At 44.8% G+C, this 24,042-nt stretch overlaps 1 protein-coding gene across 7 annotated transcripts in view; it reads right to left on the bottom strand.

The window, feature by feature from the left end:
• Window positions 1-24,042, bottom strand: part of OGDH (oxoglutarate dehydrogenase) — a 136,164-nt gene that overhangs the window by 69,451 nt on the left and 42,671 nt on the right. For 4 of the 7 annotated variants that reach the window (XM_073325332.1, XM_073325340.1, XM_073325333.2 and 1 more), the window contains 3 exons: window positions 19,472-19,660; window positions 10,251-10,353; window positions 527-571 (listed from right to left, as the gene is read on the bottom strand). In XM_073325332.1, the coding sequence (XP_073181433.1) occupies window positions 527-571; window positions 10,251-10,353; window positions 19,472-19,660 (337 nt within the window). Of the gene's footprint in view, window positions 1-526; window positions 572-10,250; window positions 10,354-10,486; window positions 10,578-19,471; window positions 19,661-24,042 lie in introns of all 7 variants that reach the window. The other 3 variants (XM_073325334.1, XM_073325336.1, XM_073325335.1) reach the window with 3 other exon arrangements.

Genomic DNA, 24,042 nt, shown 5'->3' with positions numbered 1-24,042 from the left:
TGACAGACTAACTGTTTAGAGGCTGAAACAGAGAAGGGCCTGACTTTAGGTGCCCAACAGGGCAAATTGGCCTCCATGCACAATAACGATTCAGATGAAAGCAAAGTGGACCTAGTAATATGAATGTCATCTGGTCAAAGAAAGGTAGGTGCATTGAAAGCTACCCAACTATTATGCCAGTTCAAAACAGGTTGTAGGCTCTAGAAGACATCAGGATGCCAGAGAATGACTGAGCACAACGAAATGGGATTTCTGGCAAGTCGGGCAAGCAAGTGGACAATATGGAAAGCACCTGAAAAACTCAGGATTAAAATAAATCTATGCGTGTTGGCAGCATCACTAACCAAGCATTTAGCTCAGGCACTGTTATTCAGAGAGAGACATTAAAAAATGATACAAAACATTTGACACTGTTGATGAAACATGGGAGGGTTTTGTAACTTTACCCGCTCTGCACATGCCCAGAATAACCTATTCAAAGAGAGTCCTGAACTCCAGAAGGGTTAAAGGCTCATTATTTGCATACCTCCTACTGTTAGCAATCTCAGCCGCTCCTTGAACACTGCAAGATCTGGGAGGGGAGGGAAAGGTGGGATGCAGAAGGGAGAAGACAGAGAGATGCAGTCAAAGTTAGTAAAACCAGAACTGTGAAGAGAAGTCATGGAAAGCACAAGTTAAAAAAAAATTATTCAAATATGGTCAAAACCACCATAGGAGAGAAGGTTTAGTATGGGGGATGACTATGCATTATACTGGGGAAGAGATCCATGATGAAATCCTTCAGAAAGCCAGCCGCAAAGAGGGTGCAGGTGAGAGTGAGGGATGTCACTGACACCGGGGAGCAATTGAGCTGCATGGTTTGAGATCTCCTCTTATTGTTCCCCTAAACGAAACATGCACATGAGAAGATTACAGCACACTGGCATGTAACAGCAGCCAGGAGTCTGACAAAGTTCTGGAAACCAACTATCTGTCAAAAGCCGTTGTAGCAGCATAAAGCCTTACGGGGAGGTATCATACACAGAGTTCCAGACGCTGAACAAGGGACCCTGTCCTTTCTTCACAGCTAGTTTATCAAGCTGGGAATTGTTCTGCAAATGCCAGTGTTTTGAATGCCTCAACTCCTCTGATCAATTGCTGCTGGTGGGAGATATGATTTTCAAGGTCACCCCTAAAGAGCAACGATGGATTTGCTGACAGCATTCAGCTACAAGGAAACTGGATGTAGAGCTGCAGTGCAGCTGCCTCTGCAACATCAGTGCAAGGCACAGAGAGGAGAACAGGTTCTCTGCACACTGACAGACGCAGGGATGCACACCTGTCCTTATGGGGATGTCGTTCTGATCACAGTCTTTGCACTGACTCAAGTCTGCCCGGTGTCTAAATGTTATTAATGGCTTGCTCATTTAATGGAGAGCCACGCATGCAAAATGCTTTGTCATTTCTGACACTGGCTGTGAGCATGCTGGATGGAGTCGGACATGCTGGGGACACAGGCAGTCAACACGCTGGACTCCTGCGCAGGATGGGCTACAGCTGGTTAGTAGTGCCAAAGCTCCATTTGTGGGTTAGAAAGATGGGGGGCTCAACCATTTTCATAGCATGGACCACATCTGAGACCCTCTCCTCCCTTTGGCTGCTCCACAACGGCCCTAGGCAATTGTTTACATGGAGAACAGTGAAGTATGCAGTGTGTTTTCAGCTGTCTTAATGACATTTTAGCAGCCAGAAAGGAGGAGAGCCAGCAACAGATGAGCAGCCAGCTCTTAGCAGATTACACTCTGGGCACCTCTGCAGCAGAGAATGTGGAGCATAAACCCCCAGTGTGAACTGTGAAGGCCAAGTTCACAGCAGTCTTGGTGAGAAAGGAAGCAGTGCACTTCCATATTCAAGATCTAGGCAGGACTGGATCTGACCAATGTGCTACTGAAACTCACTGGCTTGTGAATGAGATTTTCATGTTTGGGAGCCTCTGGTTACAAATAATCTTGTACGCTGCCCAGTGATCACATAAGCAACACAGAAGATCAGTCTGGGTTTGGGAAATCACCTGCTTGTTGAGCTTCTTGGGGCTAGATTTTGAACAGGAAAGCACCACTTGCTGTACCTTGATTTCAATATGTTCCCTCCGCTCCCCCAGCATCTAGCATAGGGTGGAATCTGCTGCGAAGACTCAAGGCACACCTTGGGTTTTAACAGCTAACATGGCTCTCTTTGTATCACTGTCCATCAGATCCATTACTGGCAGCAGGGAGTTAGGCTGGAATTTTCAAAGGAAAATAAGGAAGTTCAGCACTCACACCCCACTAACATTCCAGAGAAACTGGGTGCTTAAGTCTTTCTGGAGATCCCAACCTCAACCTTCTTCTCACACAAGCTTCAATACTCTTACACATTTCTCGGCATGAAAGGGGTCACATTGTTTAAGTCAAAAGGAGTTTCCGAAGGAGCAGAGATAATAGCAAATTGCTAAATAAAAGCCATTTGAAAAGCAAGAGATCAAGTTTCGGAAACTGGCTCTGTGCTACTCCCCTCTTAAGTACAGCATACACCCAACAGTATCTTGTACCTAAACTATTAGCTACAGAACTTGTACTAAAGCTGATCTCCATGTATTTCACTCCATGGACGTTGAAAGCAGGTTGTGTCACTAGGACAAATAAAATCATTGAGCAACTAACCATTCTGCTTGTTAACTGCAGCCCAAGTGTCAGGAAACCATTTTAATACAAAACTGAGCATGATTTGCTTAGAAATTAGCTTCATATGTGATAAACAGGCTACTGCAGATCCCAGGCCAGTAGCCAGAATATCTGTATTTGTCTTGCTGCTGACTCTAAGTATGCAAAGATCAAGTTGTAAGAGAAGGCCTAGGTGTTCCTCCTCCCTCTAATGGTCCCTGAGCTACTAGCCAGTGAACAGCACTGGTAGAGAGGTCTGCTAACTGCCCCCCAGTGGCAAGAGTAACAGTACATGATCGCCTGACACTAGTATAGCATTTCCCCACAGTCAAAGCACTTTACCAAAAGTATATACGTCCCAGCAGTCCTGAATGCTAGGCAAGTATATACCTCTAGACTAGGAAATAGAGGCATAGGTGTCTTTGCCTAAGGCCATGGGGGTACCAGTGCTGAAATTGGGATTTAGATGAATAAGGCATACATAGGGAAAGGCATTCATAGAATCATAGAATATCAGGGTTGGAAGGGATCTCAGGAGGTCATCTAGTCTAACCCCCTGTTCAAAGTAGGACCAATCGCCAATTTTTGCCCCAGATTCCTAAATGGCCCCCTCAAGGATTGAAATGACAACCCTGGGTTTAGCAGGCCAATGCTCAAACCACTGAGCTATTCCTCCACCCATCCCAAAAATGAGTGCAGAATCATAGCATATCAAGATTGGAAGGGACTGCAGGAGATCATCTAGTCCAACCCCCTGCTCAAAGCAGGACCAATCCCCAATTTTTGCCTAAATGGCCCCCTCAAGGATTGAACTCACAACCCTGGATTTAGCAGGCCAATGCTCAAACCACTGAGCTATCCCTCCCCACAAGAGGCATTAAACCAAGAGACACACAGACCCCTATTCTCCTCTCCCCGACCCACTTCAGTGATTCACACCGCTGTAAACGAGCTCAGAATGAGGCGCTCAGATTCTCACTCCTAGAAGAGAGGAGGAGCAGCGAGGGATACCTCAGTAAAAACAGAGGTGGCCAGTACGCAGCCAACAGTTACATAGCCAGACATGGCCCACGGTGCTCTGGTGTTGCCCTCAATTTTATTCTAGAGATTAAAGGTCCAGCTGTGTAATGAGACTGGACTGCTCCAATCAAAGTGGTATAATGCACTCTGGGTCCTGTAATCCCCACAGTTCTACATCTCTACACTCCTGGGGCTCGTGGCAAGATGCCAGCCTGGCTCTTGACTACGCAGCTGTGGATGTCCTGGAACAACAGAGCAAGGCAACCTCTTTACTTGTCGCTAGATTATATCATGCGCCAACATCCATCCAATCAGAGTCTCAGTTTTCAAAACAATAACTTTGTGAATTATTCTGTTTTTAGTACCTCTCCTCTGTTTATAGCAGAGAAGTCTGAAGAAGGGGAAATTACTGCTTTCTGACTGTGCTCTTTGGCATCTGGAAAACATCTGGTTTTGTCCTGTTTCTTATGAAGTCCAACCACTACAACTTTGTTTACTTGCTAGGGCAGTGGCAGCCCCAAGGGGTGGGGCTAATTTAGGGAACAGAGAGTAAGCCAAGCTGCATAGCTGGCAGATCAGTTGTATGTTTTTGTCAGTCACCACTTTTTTTTTTTTAAGCTTTAAAAACATTGACTGCACAACAGCTTTTTAGCTTGCCTTTTCACAATCTGATCCAATAGGCCAGAGCTATGTGTTAATTTGCACCTCTTGCAAACCCACTGGTTTCAGACTGAACTCAGCAGCCACATATGGCTTTTAGGATGGCAAAGATCTGAACTAGATTGGCTATGGTGCCATATCAGAACATAATTCTCATCAATCTAGACCCACTTTCTGGCTCTGGAGATTGTTAAAATTTAAAAAAAGGAAATCCCAGCAACACTTGCCTACCAATGATGTGGGATTTTGCAGCTGGGTTTGACTCAGTCTTGCTGTGAAAGGCAGTACTGCTATTTGCAGTACTGCATATAAGTCATATCTGTCTCCTCTTGAACTCTAATCTCTCTAATGGGATTCCAGCTGCTCCAGAGAAGGTCAGGTCAGCACTTGCAGTACAAATAGATGTCCTGGGTGTGTCCTCGACTGTACCTCCCTATGGCATTGTCACCGATATTTTCCTATGGGCACTCTCATTGACAAGCTAGTATTGCAGAGTTTTGTTTTCCTATTAACACATCTGCTGCAGAAGGCCCTCCACTGGGAATCAGGCCTGCTTCTCTGAAGTCTGCAATGATTTACCTATTTTGGTAAAACAAATCACACCCCTAGCCAAAGATTAAATCAGTCCAAGAACCTTGCATAGCCCAGCTCTTTGAGACGTTCATTCCGGGGTGAGCTTTCAGATAATCAGAATTAAACAAAATTCATGGTGTAGATGGGATGGTCTAATCCTGCCTCAGTGCTGGGGATGGACTAGATGACTTCTTGAGGTCCCTTCTGGCTCTACATTTCTATGATTCATCTCAATAAATGAGATGGAACTGCCCCACCAAAGCTGTTGCAATGTTCATTCCGACTCTTCTCTTGCTCCTATTTGTAACTTCACACTGATGCTGGTGTGATAAGTACCATGTATTCAGCATTATGACTTCCTGGCAGGGTCAGACAATCCACACTGCCCTTCCAAAGGAAAAGGCACTACAGAGAAACGCTATGCCAGAGTCTCCCCGACGCCATCAGCACCAGAGGATGGAGGGAGCAGCAGGTAACCAGTTACAGCTCCCAGACCCTCCAGCACCACCGCCACCTGGAACTGCCAATAAGCAGCTCGAAGTTGCACCACTGGTGTAGGGTCCTAAATGGAACCCACAGTCTGCCCCAGTGAGGGCACCAACGTGGTGAGCTCCGGCATGCTCCTTCCCTCCTCACTGCACTGGTGGTGGGCCAGGTGCCAGGTGCAGACAGGGCTCAGATCAAGCACATCTGAGCCAGCAGGGAGCCCCCCTACACCAGAGGAAATTTCTGCAGGTCAGCTGCAGCCCATTCCCAGCTGCCTTGCACTGCCTGAACAGCCACAAGGGGCTTTGATTTCAATACAGTATTTGGCCCACACACCAAGTAATGCACAGTATATTTCCCCAACCACCCCACAGCCTTCTGCTTAGAGCTAGTGTCAAAGTCTCTCTGTAGAAAGGAATCCTAGACATCTGCTTTGTAGATTTAGTTTCCTCCCCTGCGGCGCTAAGTCCTTCACAAGTCTCCCTGGGCTGCTCTTCACCACTTAATCTCTTCTAAAGAGAGCTGAACTCAAATTCTTGCCAGGTTAAGCACCTGGGGCCAGATGCTCATTTAGGTCTGGCCTACTCACAGATTTTGTACTGGTATAAACTAGGTTGGGCTGGGATGCATTTTTTTTAAACTGATCTAGTTATACAAGTAAAATCCCTAGCATGGTTGTATATTTGTGCGTATTGTGTTTTAACTACTTAACTATATTGGCATAGTTAAAGCAGTACATCTTGTGTGTTTAGATAAGGCCTTTGGCTCCTAAATGAAGCAACCAGCTTTTCAAACACACTCCAGTTTAGCTGCTGGGGGCAAAGCGGTCTTCTGAAAGTCTGTTCCCTCAGCATAACTAGACTATACTTGCTACTAAGACTATTTCTTCCTTTGGAGTCTTAGCCGATGCACATCTGCTCACAGCTAAGCCAGCTAATTTCATTTAGAACTTCCTGACAGATTAGATTCCTCCACAATGAGTTTTAACTGCAGCAGGGAAAGCTGAGACACTCAAAAGACAAAAGTTCTACAACATTCTTACTGGCTTCCTATCTTGTTCTTTAACAATGTTAGGATTTTACTTGACACAGACTTTGACAGAATGCAGGAACTCTTCAGCAGACATCTGTGCTAGTGTTTACTTTTCTCTTATGTTTGTTGACCCACCAGATGTTCCTACAGCCTTTCCACTGTCCACTGCTCCTGCTTTTAGATCTTGCAATGTCCATTTGGGGAAGACATCCAGTTTTAAATTCTTTTTATTTAATGAAGCAAACACTTCGATCCTGGTGAGGACTGTGCCAGAGCAGAACAACCTGTGTTTAACCGGATGCTCAGATGTACTGCTGAAATTGTTTCCTCAACAGGATGGGGAAAATGCTGTAAATAGTAACCCTGCTAATCTTGAAAATCCTATGTAGCTTTTTACACTGATCTTAGTAAAGATTGGGGGAAAAGATGTTAAGATCAAGATTTCAAAAGTAACTGGTGATTTTGAGCGGTATGTTTAGAAAACATGTTAATACATTCCCAAGTCTAGTCAGGGTCTAGAATCAGCGGATAGCCTACACACCACTTAAAGTCTCAGGATAGGTCTTAAACTGGTGCATACAGGTACGTTTTGCGCTGGCCCTCAATTTGTCCCTTAAAGGATTTCAGCCTGCTCGGCTCCAGCTCTATTCTAGCTCATACATCAATACAATGTTACTAAACAAGTTAAAATGTGTTTTCTGTCAGTGCCGCAAAGCCGACGAGCTGAGAATAAGAGCAGAATCCCAACAAAAAACAAACAGTTTTGCATCTAAAAATGAATATTGAATCTGTGAAGCACAGACCTACTATACCTTTAAACAAGGCATTTTCCAGATTAGAACAGTACTCCGCTCAGCGTTAAATTTAATTTAGTTCTCAAGAAGTTTCTTCCTTTTAGTGCTGTGATATGGGGCCCGATTCTCGCCTACACTAATGCCCCTTTAGGCCACTTTGGCAGCATAAAAGTGGCCTCAGAGGGCAGAAAGAGCCTCATGAGAATACTGAGCACAGAGGCCCCCACAGCTGGTGTTCAGACTGGTGTCAGGGTCTACACTGCCCCTTCTCTCAGCCATCCCCCAGCTGTAGGGGGTGCATTGGAGTCATGGCCATAACGCACTCACTATGACTTTTCTTTGTTTTCCAGGAGTTACAGGAAGTAGAGCTTAAAATTAAAGAAGCACGAGGCTGCTTTAATTTACATGAGGGGCTGTGCAGGGTGCCACACAATCTCAAAATCCAGGGAACACAAGATGTGGCTCAAAACCACCTTTACCCCTTCTGCTTCCACAAACATGGGCAAAGAACTAGAATGAGAGCCATCAAATGATTTTAAATGCTCATCAGGTGTTTCCAGTGATGCAGTTAGCAGACATCAGATTAAACGTTCCTTTTCTTTCCTTGATCTGGACTCTTGGGAACTGACAGGCTAAGCCATCAACGTGAAGGATTCCAGCCACAGAACTAGCTTCACCCAGAGTTCACTGGTCTTTGTGGCAGAGACCCAGACAACTCTATTTAGATACGCATTTTCTGGACATTGTGCTGAGATTGCGGAAGGTTTCCCCTTATTTGGTGAATCTGGGTGTCTGAAAGCAAGTTCCTCATTATTGCTCCCTGACAGAATCAGCACCAGCTAAGACTTTGTTTTAAAGTTGCACTGCACCACAAGGGAAGGAATGGTGAACGATAAATCTTAATACAAAATCGGACCCAACTGTCAAGAGCTCTAGGAACAATGAATGATCGTAGACAGGATTACCTGCCCTTCATAGCCACAATGCAACTACTGCTTCAATAACCCTATATGCTTCAGCCAAGCTAAACAAGTTGATTTTTGTAATTATTTCCCCTCGCACACTTCGGAATAGATTCCAGCAGGATGTTCCTTTTCCTGTACTGGTAGCTGGACAAGACATCATCAAATACATTTACATGCACAATATATTCTGATCAGGTGTTTCACCCATGTCAGGGTTAGTGGTCATTACACTTGCTCTAGTCTACGTTAGAAGCATGCCGCTTGGGAGAGCTTACAGAATCAGGTTTATAAACCCTTGGAAAGTACCAGCAAGTTGACAGAGATCAGCCACCATAATCTAGACTAGAAGAACAGCAGCATACTACAGAGATCAAAATTAGAAACTGTTGCGAGGTACTGGAATTTCAGCACCTTTGGGATAGAATTTCAAGTACTGAACAATACACAGTCATCTGTGCAACATACATGCATCTTCCAACCAAAAGCACTGTATTTTCAACCTCTCTACTTAATATGGGAAGGCATTCCAAAGCTTCCTTGTCATGATCACTAGCAGATAATTATTGGTCAAAATTGAAACTGTGCATTCAACTTGTTTTAAAGTCCCACAGCAAGCCAAGGAACTAAGGAATGCAACAACATTGTCACAGAATTAGCACCATGATATATGACTGTGGGTATTTCAAGAGAGAATTCTTTTTGACTGCACTATTCTTGCGTGGAGAATACCAACAAAGCGCCTGTCTTCTCCAACCTGCTGAGGGCTACCATCATGGCCCCTAGAAGCAGCAGCAGCCTGCTGATGAGAAAACAGCAATGCTCTTTGAGGATTCCAGTAGCAAGGGATGCTAAGGAAAGGAAGCATGAACACCCATCTCCATGAAACCTGTCTCCTCCTATCACTTTATATTTCCACAGAAATGCAATTGTTTGCAGCATTGGACTAGTCAGTCCCCTTACAACTGCAATGTGAAATTAACAAATGTTGATAGGAGACGAGAGAGAACATGGCTCCTAGATCTACCACATGGCACAATACACGTCCACTAGGATAACTAGAAGGAGTAGACGAACTGGTGCGTTGCAGCTAGTCTGGTGAAGCTAATGTTTCACCAGATACAAATTTAGAGAGTGTGATCATTACTAAGGAAACTTAAGACCCCTCTTCCTGGTGACAGATTTCAGAGTAACAGCCGTGTTAGTCTGTATTCGCAAAAGGAAAAGGAGTACTTGTGGCACCTTAGAGACTAACCAATTTATTCGAGCATGAGCTTTCGTGAGCTACAGCTCACTTCATCGGATGCATACCGTGGAAACTGCAGCAGACTTTATATACACACAGAGATCATGAAACAATACCTCCTCCCACCCCACTGTCCTGCTGGTAATAGCTTATCTAAAGTGATCATCAAGTTGGGCCATTTCCAGCACAAATCCAGGTTCTCTCACCCTCCACCCCCCCCACACACAAACTCACTCTCCTGCTGGTAATAGCCCATCCAAAGTGACAACTCTCTACACAATGTGCATGATAATCAAGATGGCCATTTCCAGCACAAATCCAGGTTCTCTCACCCCCCTCCAAAAACCACACACACAAACTCACTATCCTGCTGGTAATAGCTCATCCAAAGTGACCACTCTCCCTACAATGTGCATGATCATCAAGGTGGGCCATTTCCAGCACAAATCCAGGTTTTCTCACCCCCCACCCCCATACACACAAACCTGGATTTGTGCTGGAAATGGCCCAACTTGATGATCACTTTAGATAAGCTATTACCAGCAGGACAGTGGGGTGGGAGGAGGTATTGTTTCATGATCTCTGTGTGTATATAAAGTCTGCTGCAGTTTCCACGGTATGCATCCGATGAAGTGAGCTGTAGCTCACGAAAGCTCATGCTCAAATAAATTGGTTAGTCTCTAAGGTGCCACAAGTACTCCTTTTCTTCCTGGTGAAGCGTTCTATCTACAACAAAGCTGTGAAAGTGAGAGAGGAGCTCAAGCAATGCGGCACTAACTGTTCTCAAAGCCCTCACCCAGTTTGTCTGAGGATGTGATAATATCAGCTGGAACGCACGAGTCCAGATCTGCATCCAAGATTCCCAGTGGGTCGAGCTGTGCTACATGATGCCCTCGAATCTATGAAATGGGCCAGGAATGGAAAGGAAAGTGGATACCAAAAAGGGAGAGGGTAAAAGAAAAAGAAAAAAAAGGAGGGAAGGGATAAAAAAAGTTAAATTACATTCAAATTAATTTGCAGAGTAATTCTCACCGACGTTTGGAGAAACAGTTACTGGTGCATCATCAAAATTTACACAACTAATGCCGAGAGGATCAAGCTTTGCAATGTGGTGACCCCTGACCTGGAAGCAACAACATAGATCAGTTATTAAACAAGCTCATTAAAAGAGACACACACATTTTCACATTCCACCCTTCCTGCAAAGCCACTGTACAAAAGGGATCCATTGCATGAATGTATAAAAAAGTTGCCCATAAACATCACAACTTGTGTTTAAGAACAACATGGAGTATACACTATATACAAAGTTTATCAATATGGCCCCAGAACTTCCTGCCACCGCCCCTCCCCCCGAGTTAGCCATTATTAACTCCATTTTACAGATCAAAGTAAACTGTGGAGGGGATATTAAGGAATGCAACAGCACTGTCACAAAATTAGCACCATGACATATGACTGGGGGTATTTCAAGAAAGAGATTTCTTTTTGACTGCACTATTCTTGCATGGCGAATACCAACAAAGCTCCTATCTTCTCCAATTTGCTGAGGGCTACCATCATGGCCCCTAGAAGCAGCAGCAGCCTGTTGACGAGAAAGCAGCAATGCTCTTTGAGGATTCCAGTAGCAAGGGACGTTAAGGAAAGGAAGCATGAACACCCATCTCCATGAGGTGTTCATGGTGTTCAAGGTGGATAGAAAGCTGGCTAGTTCATTGGGCTCAATGGGTAGTGATCAATGGCTCCCTGTCTAGTTGGCAGCTGGTATCAAGTGGAGTGGCCCAAAGGTCGGTTCTGGGGCTGGTTTTGTTCAATATCTTCATTAATGATCTGGAGGATGGCGTAGATTGCACCCTCAGCAAGTCTGCAGATGACACTAAACTGGGAGGAATGGTAGGTATGCTGGAGGGTAGGGATAGAATACAGAGGGACCTAAACAAATTAAACGATTGGGCCAAAAGAAATCTGATGAGGTTCAACAAGAACAAGTGCAGAGTCCCAGGAAGGAAGGAAGAATCCCATGCACTGCTACAGACTAGAGACCGAGTGGCGAGGCAGCAGATCTGCAGAAAAGGACCTAAAAGGGGTTACGGTGGATGAGAAGCTGGATATGAGTCAACAGTGGGCCCTTGTTGCCAAAGAGGCTAACGGCATTTTGGGCTGTGTAAGTAGGAGCACTGCCAGCAGATCAAGGGATGTGATCATTCCCCTCTATTCGGCATTGGTAAGGCCTCATCTGCAGTACCATGTCCAGTTTTGGGTCCCACACTACAAGAAGGATGTGGAAAAATTGGAAAACATCCAGCAGAGGGCAACAAAAATGATTAGGGGGCTGGAGCACATGACTTATGAGGAGAGGCTGAGGGAACTGGGATTGTTTAGTCTGCAGAAGAGAAGAATGAAGGGGGTTTGATAGCTGCTTTCAACTACCTGAAAGGGAGTTCCAAAGCGGATGAATCTAGACTGTTCTCAGTGGTAGCAGATGACAGAACAAGGAGTACAGGTCTCAAGTTGCAGTGGGGGAGTTTTAGGTTGGGAAAAACTTTTTCACTAGGAGGGTGGTGAAGCACTGGAATGGGTTACCTAGGGAAGTGGTGGAATCTCCTTCCATAGAGGCTTTTAAGATCAGGCTTGCCAAAGCCCTGGCTGGGATGATTTAGTTGGGGATGGGTCCTGCTTTTGAGCAGGGGGTTGGACTAGATGACCTCCTGAGGTCCCTTCCAACCCTAATATTCTATGATTACTTAGGCTGTAAGCGCTTTGGGGAAGGGATTATGTCTTCACGTTCTGCAAAGGGACTTTTGAGCTCTGTCAGATAATTTCTGAAAGCATTTCCTAAACAGGTCAAGGGATTGACAAGCATGACCTGAACACATGCCTAAGTGAAACATTATTAATAGCCTCTTGGTCCCAATCAGATTCTAAGGTTCCCGTCCAACCCACAGTAGCTAGGACACAAGAAAGTAGACCTATTGCATGCTCTGTGGTTTGGTAAGTTGTTCGTATTTTGTTTCTGCTTGGACCAATAGGATGTCCTGGTTTTATATTTAAAACATTTACAGTGTGAAGTTTCTCAGCTCAACAGCAGATAGCAGCCCAGAAGGCTCACATGGTTATGAATGCAGCAGAAACCTTCTCCACAGTGAAGAAATTTATAATACTGGGGGTCAAATTCAATACAGGCAAAGCAAAGATTTTCTTCTTTGCTGAAAGAAAAGGAGTACTTGTGGCACCTTAGAGACTAACCAATTTATTTGAGCATAAGCTTTCATGAGCTACAGCTCACTTCATCAGATGCATACTGTGGAAAATACAGAAGATGTTTTTATACACACAAACCATGAAAAAATGGGTGTTTAAAACTACAAAGGTTTTCTCTCCCCCCACCCCACTCTCCTGCTGGTAATAGCTTATCCAAAGTGATCATTCTCCTTACAATGTGTATGATAATCAAGGTGGGCCATTTCCAGCACAAATCCAGGGTTTAACAAGAACATCTGAGGAACGGAGTGGGGGGGAGGGGGGGAACAAGGGGAAAATACCTTGCATAATAACTTAGCCACTCCCAGTCTCTATTCAAGCCTAACTTAATTGCATCCAATTTGCAAATGAATTCCAATTCAGCAGTCTCTCGCTGGAGTCTGGTTTTGAAGTTTTTCTGTTGTAAAATCGCAACTTTCATGTCTGTAATCGCGTGACCAGAGAGATTGAAGTGTTCTCCGACTGGTTTATGAATGTTATAATTCTTGACATCTGATTTGTGTCCATTTATTCTTTTATGTAGAGACTGTCCAGTTTGACCAATGTACATGGCAGAGGGGCATTGCTGGCACATGATGGCATATATCACATTGGTGGATGTGCAGGTGAACGAGCCTCTGATAGCGTGTTATTAGGCGCTGTGATGGTGTCCCCTGAATAGATATGTGCGCACAGTTGGCAACGGGCTTTGTTGCAAGGATAGGTTCCTGGGTTAGTGGTTCTATTGTGTGGTATGTGGTTGCTGGTGAGTATTCGCTTCAGGTTGGGGGGCTGTCTGTAGGCAAGGACTGGCCTGTCTCCCAAGATTTGAGAGAGAGTGTTGGGTCATCCTTCAGGATAGGTTGTAGATCCTTGATAATGCGTTGGAGGGGTTTTAGTTGGGGGCTGAAGGTGACGGCTAGTGGCGTTCTGTTATTTTCTTTGTTAGGCCTGTCCTGCAGTAGGTGACTTCTGGGAACTCTTCTGGCTCTATCAATCTGTTTCTTCACTTCCGCAGGTGGGTATTGTAGTTGTAAGAATGCTTGACAGAGATCTTGTAGGTGTTTGTGTCTGTCTGAGGGGTTGGAGCAAATGCGGTTGTATCTCAGAGCTTGGCTGTAGACAATAGATCATGTGGTGTGGTCAGGGTGAAAGCTGGAGGCATGTAGGTAGGAATAGCGGTCAGTAGGTTTCCAGTATAGGGTGGTGTTTATGTGACCATCATATATTAGCACTGTAGTGTCCAAGAAGTGGATCTCTTGTGTGGACTGGACCAGGCTGAGGTTGATGGTGGGATGGAAATTGTTGAAATCATGGTGGAATTCCTCAAGGGCTTCTTTTCCATGGGTCCAGATGATGAAGATGTCATCAATATAGCGCAAGTAGAGTAGGGGCGTTAGGGGACGAGAGCTGAGGAAGCGTTGTTCTAAGTCAGCCATAAAAATGTTGGCATACTGTGGGGCCATGCAGGTACCCATAGCAGTGCCGCTGATTTGAAGGTATACATTGTCCCCAAATGTAAAATAGTTATGGGTAAGGACAAAGTCACAAAGTTCAGCCACCAGGTTAGCTGTAACATTATCGGGGATAGTGTTCCTGACGGCTTGTAGTCCATCTTTGTGTGGAATGTTGGAGTAGAGGGCTTCTACATCCATAGTGGCCAGGATGGTGTTATCAGGAAGATCACCGATGGATTGTAGTTTCCTCAGGAAGTCAGTGGTGTCTCGAAGGTAGCTGGGAGTGCTGGTAGCCTAGGGCCTGAGGAGGGAGTCTACATAGCCAGACAATCCTGCTGTCAGGGTGCCAATGCCTGAGATGATGGGGCGCCCAGGATTTCCAGGTTTATGGATCTTGGGTAGTAGATAGACTATCCCAGGTCGGGGTTCCAGGGGTATGTCTGTGCAGATTTGATCTTGTGCTTTTTCAGGGAGTTTCTTGAGCAAATGCTGTAGTTTCTATTGGTAACTCTCAGTGGGATCAGAGGGTAATGGCTTGTAGAAAGTGGTGTTGGAGAGCTGCCAAGCAGCCTCTTGTCATCATGAATACGTCGGAATATGAACAACAAAACCTCCTTTGTCAGCCTTTTTGATTATGATGTCAGAGTTGTTTCTGAGGCTGTGGATGGCGTTGTGTTCTGCACGGCTGAGGTTGTGGGGCAAGTGATGCTGCTTTCACACAATTTCAGCCCATGCACGTCGGCGGAAGCACTCTATGTAGAAGTCCAGTCTGCTGTCTCGACCTTCAGGAGGAGTCCACCTAGAATCCTTCTTTTTGTAGTGTTAGTAGGGAGGTCTCTGTGGATTAGTTAAGAGTAGACCTACCACCACCTTGGATCTGTATAGGAGAGGCACTTGTTATCATACAAGTTTCCAGAATTTAAGAACTCAGCCATGACTAACCTGTAAGCACCATAGCACGTTAAGAGCCAACTCCCAAATCAATAATGGCAGCTAGCGATCAGACCAATGTCAAGTTGGCTGGCAGGCTTAAATGCGAATGACTAGTTAGTGCAGAGATATAGTCCTGTTGCATTGCAACAATAATTCCAAAGAGAAGGAGTTGCGGGCTGGATTGGGAGCAGAAAAGCAGCTGGTAGCACTCCAAGACTGAAGTTGGGCAGATACATCAGTTCCATTTCACAGGTGATTGACTGAACCAAGGAACAAGACTTAAACTACTCAACAAGTTTCAGCACAGAAATAGCAAAGTGCTTCCAACACAGAGGATGGTCCTAAGGTGAGTCTCAAAATGGTTTAGTCTTTTTCATTCTAGCGGAGCCCCCACCTTACCACTGACACCAAGTTCCAGACTAAGCAGGATGTTACCCATCAAAGGCCAATATTACAAGTCAGATTCAGAGATTATCTTTCTAAAGAGCTTTAGGCTGTTAAGGAATAAGTATAGGCACTCAGATACCACAGCAAGGAGCACAGTATAGACACCCAGACAGAGAAAATTCTAAAGGCTGTGCAGACATTGGTTTGATAAAGGATGTTTCTCAGTCTCTCTCTGGTCTATTACAGACTTTGGGTTGTTTTCTACTTATGTGAATTGTTGCTAGGTATTCTTCAGAAACAGCTTCAGGAGTTCAGCTTCTGATATCAGAAAAGGTTGGGAAGATAACACTCAAACTCAGGAAAGTGTTACTGAGGGCTCTGATCTGGATATTGCTCACACATGCAGAGAGACTTGGCTTCCTAACCCCACAATGAGAGATGCTATGCCAGATCAGAACTTAGTCGTTTTAATAAGTCTCATGCCAAACAGTTTCCTGCTAATGAGTTATGAATTCTTCCCTCAGAAACCACTGGGGTCATTCCCACCAACTGCTTGCTCAGCTGATGAAACTTTGAGTTAATAGCTTCTATTTTCAATATCTATAGTTTTATGCTCCAGCTAGGAGACAGATATACCCATCTGCAGCTTCTGGACAACTATCTGTTTGGGCCTTAAAACACTGCTGTTCTTTATTCCACTGGTGTCAGCTGATTTTGAAACAGACCTGCTGTTTCAGTTAGGGGGCCTAGAGACAAAGTTTGATTTCTGAAAGCTTACTACAAGTTGAAGGCAGTATCTTGCCTGATCTTGGTGACCAGGCCTCTGGATTTTGCAGACATTTTGACTCCCTTCCTGATCAGCTCCCACTCTGAGTTGTAAGTTAGGATATCATATTTGCAGCTCCCACTCGAGTGTGGACCCAGTTATACAGATAAAGCTATACCGCTGTATGGTATTGTTAATTTCCTTTCCTGAATATAACTGGGATGTAGCTATATTGGCATAGTTAGTGGCACAACTTGGATGTATAGACAAGGCCTTAGTACTGTAAAGGATCCCAGTGAGGTTTAGGAAGTGATTTCTGTGGTTTAATCCGTTGAGGAGCCATAATTTAGTGTTTGAAATTAGGGGAACTCACTGAGAAAGCGCTGAGCACCTACATCATGTGACATCTCCAGAGCTACTGCTGATGAATCCCCACACAGTCTTGGATTAGAATAAGAAAAAAGTTCCCCTGCACCCGTCTGGGACCCACTCCACACCCTTTGAACAGGCCTGTGATAATCGATGAAGATTGTCCTGTAACTGAAAGATGGAGAGACCCATTAGATCAACCAGTTCAGCTTCTCAAATCATGCATGTCAAGTGGTCTGGGGTTCCAATACTAGAAATCCTGTTCTTCGGAAACGGTGAACAGAGGAGGGTCAGATTGGCTGGTTATGGCTGTCAAACAGCTCAGAACTCAGAGCACCAGGAGATGGATTTGATAGTTGTCTGGTTTCTAACCCAAGTCCCAAATCCCTGAATGAGTGTGGGAACTGGGAGAAGTTAGTTTCCTTTTATCTTCTACATTTAACACAAAGCAGCTCTGCAGTGCAGACATGCTGAACCGTGTAGGCAGCCATGAGAGCAGCAAGGTATAGAAGTCCGCCTGAGTTGGTGGCATATGACTATTTCCTTCATTACAATCATACAAAGGCAGGAAAACAAGTCTCTACCAGCCATTACAAAAATTAATCAGACACATAACTACTGGTATGATTAGAAAGTAAACCACCATTGCTGCCATTACGAAACTCAGCAGAGTAGGGTCACTGTTCCCCTATGATTAATCTGGAGATATTCGCGTTCAATCCAGTTTTTAAGATGGTAATTGCCTGGTACTTTTAAAGAGGCCATATGTCACAAACATCTGCTTTATCTGCCAGGCTCTGTAGCCCTTTCTTTATGGGCTTCTCTACATGGGAGAGATATCCTGGCACTACTTTACTAGAATAGTTATACCAGTATAACTCACTGTGTGGACACTCTTATTCTGCCATTTCAAAGGCAGGGAGAAAAAAAGGAGGAAATGGGAATTTGATATTTACCAGTAACCGGATTTAAAAAACAAAACCCACAATAACCTCAGGCTGGACTATGTATACACAACTAAAATCCAAGTATCTTTCTCTTTGGTTTGCCTGCTTATTCTACAAACCAAGAATGGGCAGACATTGGGTTTAGCTGCTAACATAAATTAGCATTGGGACTGAGGGAAGTAGAGTGAAGTGGATGATTCTGCCACACAATCAGGGACGAGATCCAAGACCATCTACAGCAGATTTCAACTTTACCTTGAGCGATGGCCCGACTTTTGGCCTAGAACCAGTGCCTATGCATTACCAAGCAGGGTATGAGCTAAGTACTGCAAACTTGACCACTTGTTGCATGAGCATGCAAAGCCTAGAGTCCTGCAGAGAAGAGACTCAGCTCTGCAGCAGGAGGAACAGAGGTGCCACAATGTCTCTCAACAGCGATCCTGCTGGAACAGCTGTATTAACTGAGCTCATTTCAGCTCTCCCAGTGGCGACACAGTTCAGGTAACAAGGTTTGCATTCAGGGGCTGGGAAAACAAACCTAGCCTTTATGAAAGCATAGGCTTGACCCAGTTTCCTAGGCAACAGTTCCAAATGCGATCAGGCCCCTACAATGCCTGGAGTGATCCCAATTTCTCATGGGAGCTCTTCCTTAGCGGCAGTGCCAGACAGCAGCTGGGAGATGGTGAGACAAGAGTTAAGAATAAAGAGTCCTGAATGGTAATTAGCAGTTTTGCAAACCTGCTATGGGGCTGCTAATAAAGGGGATGGTACAATGTGTGTGGAGTTGAAGGGATGATCAGATGAGATTACTTTCTTTTTGAAGCGTATAAATTGCGAGAGACTTGTGCACAATAAAGATCACAGGCCTGACAAAGTGGAGAGCAATTAAAAAAATATATGAACCACCCTCAGCAGCAGCATGGGAAACCACTACAAACCAAAAACAAAGTAAATTGAAGAGCATCTTGAGAAAAACCAGCCTCTGCAAGGAAATCAGAAGCAGTACAGATTCCATAGTTTATAGATGTTCTCTCCAAGACAGGATGCCTGCTCCCCTTGACAGGTTGATTTTTGGCATCAAGCTTTGTATTGATCCGAATGTTTCAGCCAGCATATTTAAACATATTTAAGTAGTCAGCGACAGCATGGCCTCTTCCTAACTGCAGATGAGAAATGTATCCTGCATTTTTATTTTAGGGTATCAGGGATTAATCCTGGAAGTATGTTGGGAACACTGGAGACAGAGTTGTTGTACAGCAGCACGTTTTAAGCTAGGAATGAAGTGGGAGATGCATTATTGTTAAGAAGTTAATTCTAGAAACTAATCATCAACCAAACAGGTAGGGGTGGGCAAAGGTATGTCTCTTGTTTTGCAGTTGCCGGGATGGGGTGAATAACTAGCTTAGCTGCGATAATCAATTTGTTTGGGTAAAAACAATGGTTTTGGCTCTCCTATTATCTAGGAAGCGTCAGCTAATGCGTCCTCGCCAACAGATCAGTGGCTTGCAGTTAAAATTAGGTAGATTTTACACACAGAACAGCAAGAAAACATTCTTAAGATATACTTACCATGTAAATGCAACATAAAACAGCCAGAACATGGAAGCCTTTTCCAGCACCCAAGAGTAACAGGTTTAGCTCCACCAGGAGTTCAGAAAAGTGGCACAGCACGCAGTTTGCTGACCCAGTCACCAAAATTCTGCATGTGATTTCAGGCAACAACTTGAATAGTAACAGGGCTGATTCTCCATTACGCTGCACTTTGTCTAGGAGGCATTGACACCAGTGCAAGGCAAGTGGCAATGGCTATACAAGCTGCAGGCAGTCAAGAATCAGGCCCCATGTCTTTAAAAAGGAGCAAATCCTGAACTGAAGACTGGTATCCATTCACTACCACCACACAAAAAAGTGTTCTTACCTGATATGCCCTGATAAGAGATTGCACTGCAAGATGGTCGTCCACTAGTTTATCTACATTTGGCTGTGCTTGAACCAGGGACTGTGCTTGCGTCAGTGCAGACAGGCTGGTGCTCAGTGGAGGGGGGCTTTGGTAAGCAGTACCTGGAGCAGCTCCAGCATTGGCATTGCGAAAGAATATGTCCCATGACTAAGGAGACAAAAGGAAAAAGAGTGATAAATCCATTGCACAAAAATTCAAAAGCATTAAACTCTACCCCAGACCTTGTCTACACTAGCATTAGGACTGATCTACACTCAAAAGTTAGGTCAACCCAGCTACACCACTCAGGGGTGTGAAAAATCCACACACCTCTTAACGATTACTTAAGCCAACCTAACCTCTGGTGTAGACAGGACTAGGTTTCTGGAAAAATTGTTCTATCAACTTAGCTACTCCCTCTTGCGGGGGGGGGGGGGGGGGGGGAAGGTGTCAGGGGAGAGGGCAGGGGTTCCTTAACTACACCAACAGGAGAACCCCCTCCTGTCGGCATGGGTAGTGTCTACACTGAAGAACTATAGCAGTGCAGCTGCGCCACTGTAGCATTTCAAGTGTAGACAGGCTCCCAGTAGCCTAAGATCTCCCACTTATTCACAGTTGCCGTTTCACACAGCTAAACACACTGACAGCAGCTGGAGAGTCAGATTTGATGGCCAGAAGGCACCACTGTGGTAGCGTAGTCTGATCCCCTGCATAAAACAAGCCATATGACTGCCCTGAATTAAATCCATCTGCAAGTCCAATTGCTGCGCATGAACTAGAGAATATCTTTTAGAAAGACATCCAATCTTGATTTACAAATTTTCTGTTAACGCAGAATCCACTACAAGTGTTGGTAAGTTGTTCCAACAATCAATTACCCTTATTGTTAAAAATTTGTGCCTTATTTCCAGTTAGAATTTGTCTAGCTTCAACTTTCAGCCATTGGATCCTGTTATACTTTTTCCCTGCCACACTGAAGAGCCCTCGTGACATTATACTCCATATTCTTTATGAAAATATGCTTGTGATAGGAGTATGACATAACCAAGATGTACTTTAAGCAAGAAGGGCCTTGTAAGGTATCGCTGGACAGGTTATGATTTACTGAATATGATTATCCTATTTGTATGCATGTATCATGTCTGTATCTGAAATTAGGATTACTGACTACGTATCTATATTTCAACTGTGTTACTTTGGGTGACACCCCCTGCTAACACTTCAAGTACAACAATGAAAAAGCCTGTGATGGCCCATCAGCAAGAGACAATGGACTGTAAAAGACCTTAGTCTTCCTGCGAACATGTGGGTCAGCCTGTGAAGAATGGCTACAGGACCCTACAGAGGCATGTGACCACGTCACCTGATACTGAAACCCATCTCGAATTCTGTACTTTTCCACCAGAAGCTGGGGGTGGGAGGGGAGAGAAGAAGAATGTCACACTAGGAAATAAAGGACGTGGGGAGTGAGGTAATCCAAGTTGTGAGTTCTCCCCTGCTACCCCACCCAAGATGACTGCAAGAAACAACAAAGACTAACTGGGGGTGAAAGAACCGAACCCAGTCTGGAAGGGCGTCTGGTCTGTGAAGATGACGACTAGAATCACATAAGGGTGAGAACTTACATGTAACCATTATAGTTAATAAATTTATTTCTGGTTTACAATATAACCCAATTTATGTGATTTTTAACGCGGGGGGGGGCAGGGGAAGTTGTGCATATCCTTCTCCACATTGAGAGGAGAGGCAAATTTCATATAATTTTGGGTTTGTACTCCAAGTGGGGGTGGACATCTGGGTGCTGTGGCAAACCCCTTAAGCTTAGCCTTCTCAGAGTGGACCTCTGTCTCTCTGTGCAGCGTGGCGTGGCCCTGCCTGTGTGCTTGGCTGGAAGATGTTGGGGAGCCTAGCCCAGCACGACAAGGTAAAAGGGGGCCCAGGCTGGTGGAATAGTCAGCTCAGCACACCAGGTGACTTCCGAGGGCGTCCAACCCATCACACCTCTGTTATCAAATTTCTGTTCCCCACGTAAGTACTTCCAGACCGCTTAAGTCACCTCTTAACCTTAGAATCATAGAATATCAGGGTTGGAAGAGACCTCAGGAGGTCATCTAGTCCAACCCCCTGCTCAAAGCAGGACCAATCCCCAATTTTTGCCCCAGATCCCTAAACGGCCCCTTCAAGGATTGAACTCACAACCCTGGGTTTAGCAGGCCAATACTCAAAACACTGAGCTATCCCTCCCTTCTCTTTGTTAAATTAAGGAGATTGAGTTCTTTGACCCTTTCAGTCTAAAGCGGGATTTCCAATCCTTTAATCATTCTCATGGCTCTTCTTCAAACCCTCTCCAATTGATCAACATCCTTCTTGAATCTCGACAGCAGAACTGGACACCAGCGGCAGTCACACCAGAGCCAGACACAGAGATAACAGAACCTCTTTACTCTAGAGACTAGTCTACACTAGTGCTACCTTCTTGGCAGCCAACAGTGATGAATTTTAAGGGGTTGGGGGAAGAAGACACACAGCTGCCTCATGACCATGCACCACCCTACAGGCCAAGCACACAATTTAAGATTTTAAATATTAACAATGTAGACTTGCTAACACTGAGCAATTAATGAATTAATAGATTTTTCCAACACAGCTCCACATGAATGGCACACATTGCATGACTGGGACAAATCCCCCCTCCACAACATATTTAAGATAATGTTGTGTACAATTCACAGAAAGTAGAGAGGGCAAGAGATGGCATTGACAGGGTCCCTGCCCCAAGAGTACTTAAGATCTGTGACAAACTGAGAGACCATACAACACACCAGACAGAATTAGCATGAGAAAAGAGAAGGGTTACAGTAATAAGGTTATATGGTTACTACCCTCTGGTATAAACTTATAAACTATATGCACATATATATATTTTCAATGGGACAATTCACTTGTGAGTAACATGGAAGTAGCAGATGTATAGGAGGAATGAATGGTAGAGCCAAAGCACTCAGGATAATATTTCCATGCACATGGAGCAGCATGGAAAGAGGCGGAGATTGGAATGAAATTTACTACATTTAACCCATTCTTTACGGATTTAAGGTTCAAAACCTGGTGGGAGGGAGGAATTTTAAGTCCCCCCCACACTTCAGCTTCCCTGCCCCCCTAAAGGCTGTGGATGTGGGAGTGTGGTGGAGTGACCGTACTAACCATAAAGTTAGTGAGGTAAAAAATCTTTTATTGGAGCAACTTCTGTTCGTGAAAGAGACAAGCATTTGACAGGTTTCAGAGTAACAGCCGTGTTAGTCTGTATTTGCAAAAAGAAAAGGAGGACTTGTGGCACCTTAGAGACTAACCAATTTATTAGAGCATAAGCTTTCGTGAGCTACAGCTCACTTCCTCAGATGCATATCGTGGAAACTGCAGCAGGCTTTATATATACACAGAGAATATGAAACAATACCTCCTCCCACCCCACTGTCCATTTGAGTTACACATTGTGCATTTGAGTTACACAAAGCTCTTCTGCAAAAGAGCTCTGTAGCTCAAAAGCTTGTCTCTTTCACCAACAGAAGTTGCTCCAATAAAAGATTTTACTTCTCCCACTTTGTCTCTCTAGTATCCTGGAATTGACACAGCTACACCACCACTGCAGACAGCTCTGAGCACACACATTAGCTCATTGATCCTCAATCCTGCTCCAGTGAAGAAGGCAGATAAGCACTGCCCCCATTTTACAAATGAGGAAACGGAGTCCTGAGGGTAACAGTCTGATTTTTTGGGGCGCAGACCACCTCAAGAAAGCAGATCCTCAGACCACCTGACCAAGGCCACAAACAGTATTTCAGAGGCAGGAATGGGAGAACAACTCTGGAGTTCACAGCTCCCAGCCCTATGCAGATGCCCTGCAAGCAGCAGTCATTCAAACTGCCTCACACAAGCTGCTCTGCGAAGGTATCTCGATCTTGACATGGTGGGGTACCTCTAAGCCCTGGTCTACACTATGAGTTTAGGTAGGATTTAGCAGCATTAGATCAGTTTAACCCTGCACCCGTCCACACTACGAAGCCATTTTTTCCTACTTTAAGGGCTCTTAAAATCGGTTTCTGTACTCCTCCCCGACGAGTGGATTAGTGCTGAAATTGACCTTGCTGGGGCCAATTTGGGATAGTGTGGACACAATTCAACGGTATTGGACTCTGGGAGCTAACCCAGAGTGCTCCATTGTGACTGCTCTGGACAGCACTCTCAACTCAGATGCACTGGCCAGGTAGACAAGGAAAAGTCCCGCCAACTTTTGAATTTCATTTCCTGTTTGGCGAGCGTGGTGAGCTGATCAGCACAGGTGACCATGCAGAGCTCTTCAGCACAGGTGACCATGCAGTCCCAGAATCGCAAAAGAGCTCCAGCATGGACCGAACAGGAGGTACTGGATCTGATCGCTGTATGGGGAGATGAATCCGTGCTATCAGAACTCCATTCGAAAAGACAAAATGCAAAAATATTTGAAAAAATCTCCAAGGGCATGAAGGACAGAGGCTATAATAGGGACCCAC

Source organism: Lepidochelys kempii, chromosome 26 (genome assembly GCF_965140285.1).
Source record: "Lepidochelys kempii isolate rLepKem1 chromosome 26, rLepKem1.hap1, whole genome shotgun sequence".
Classification (NCBI taxonomy): domain Eukaryota; kingdom Metazoa; phylum Chordata; order Testudines; family Cheloniidae; genus Lepidochelys; species Lepidochelys kempii.
The sequence above is the reverse complement of the archived record's forward strand: the minus strand, read 5'-3'. Positions and strand labels throughout refer to the sequence as shown.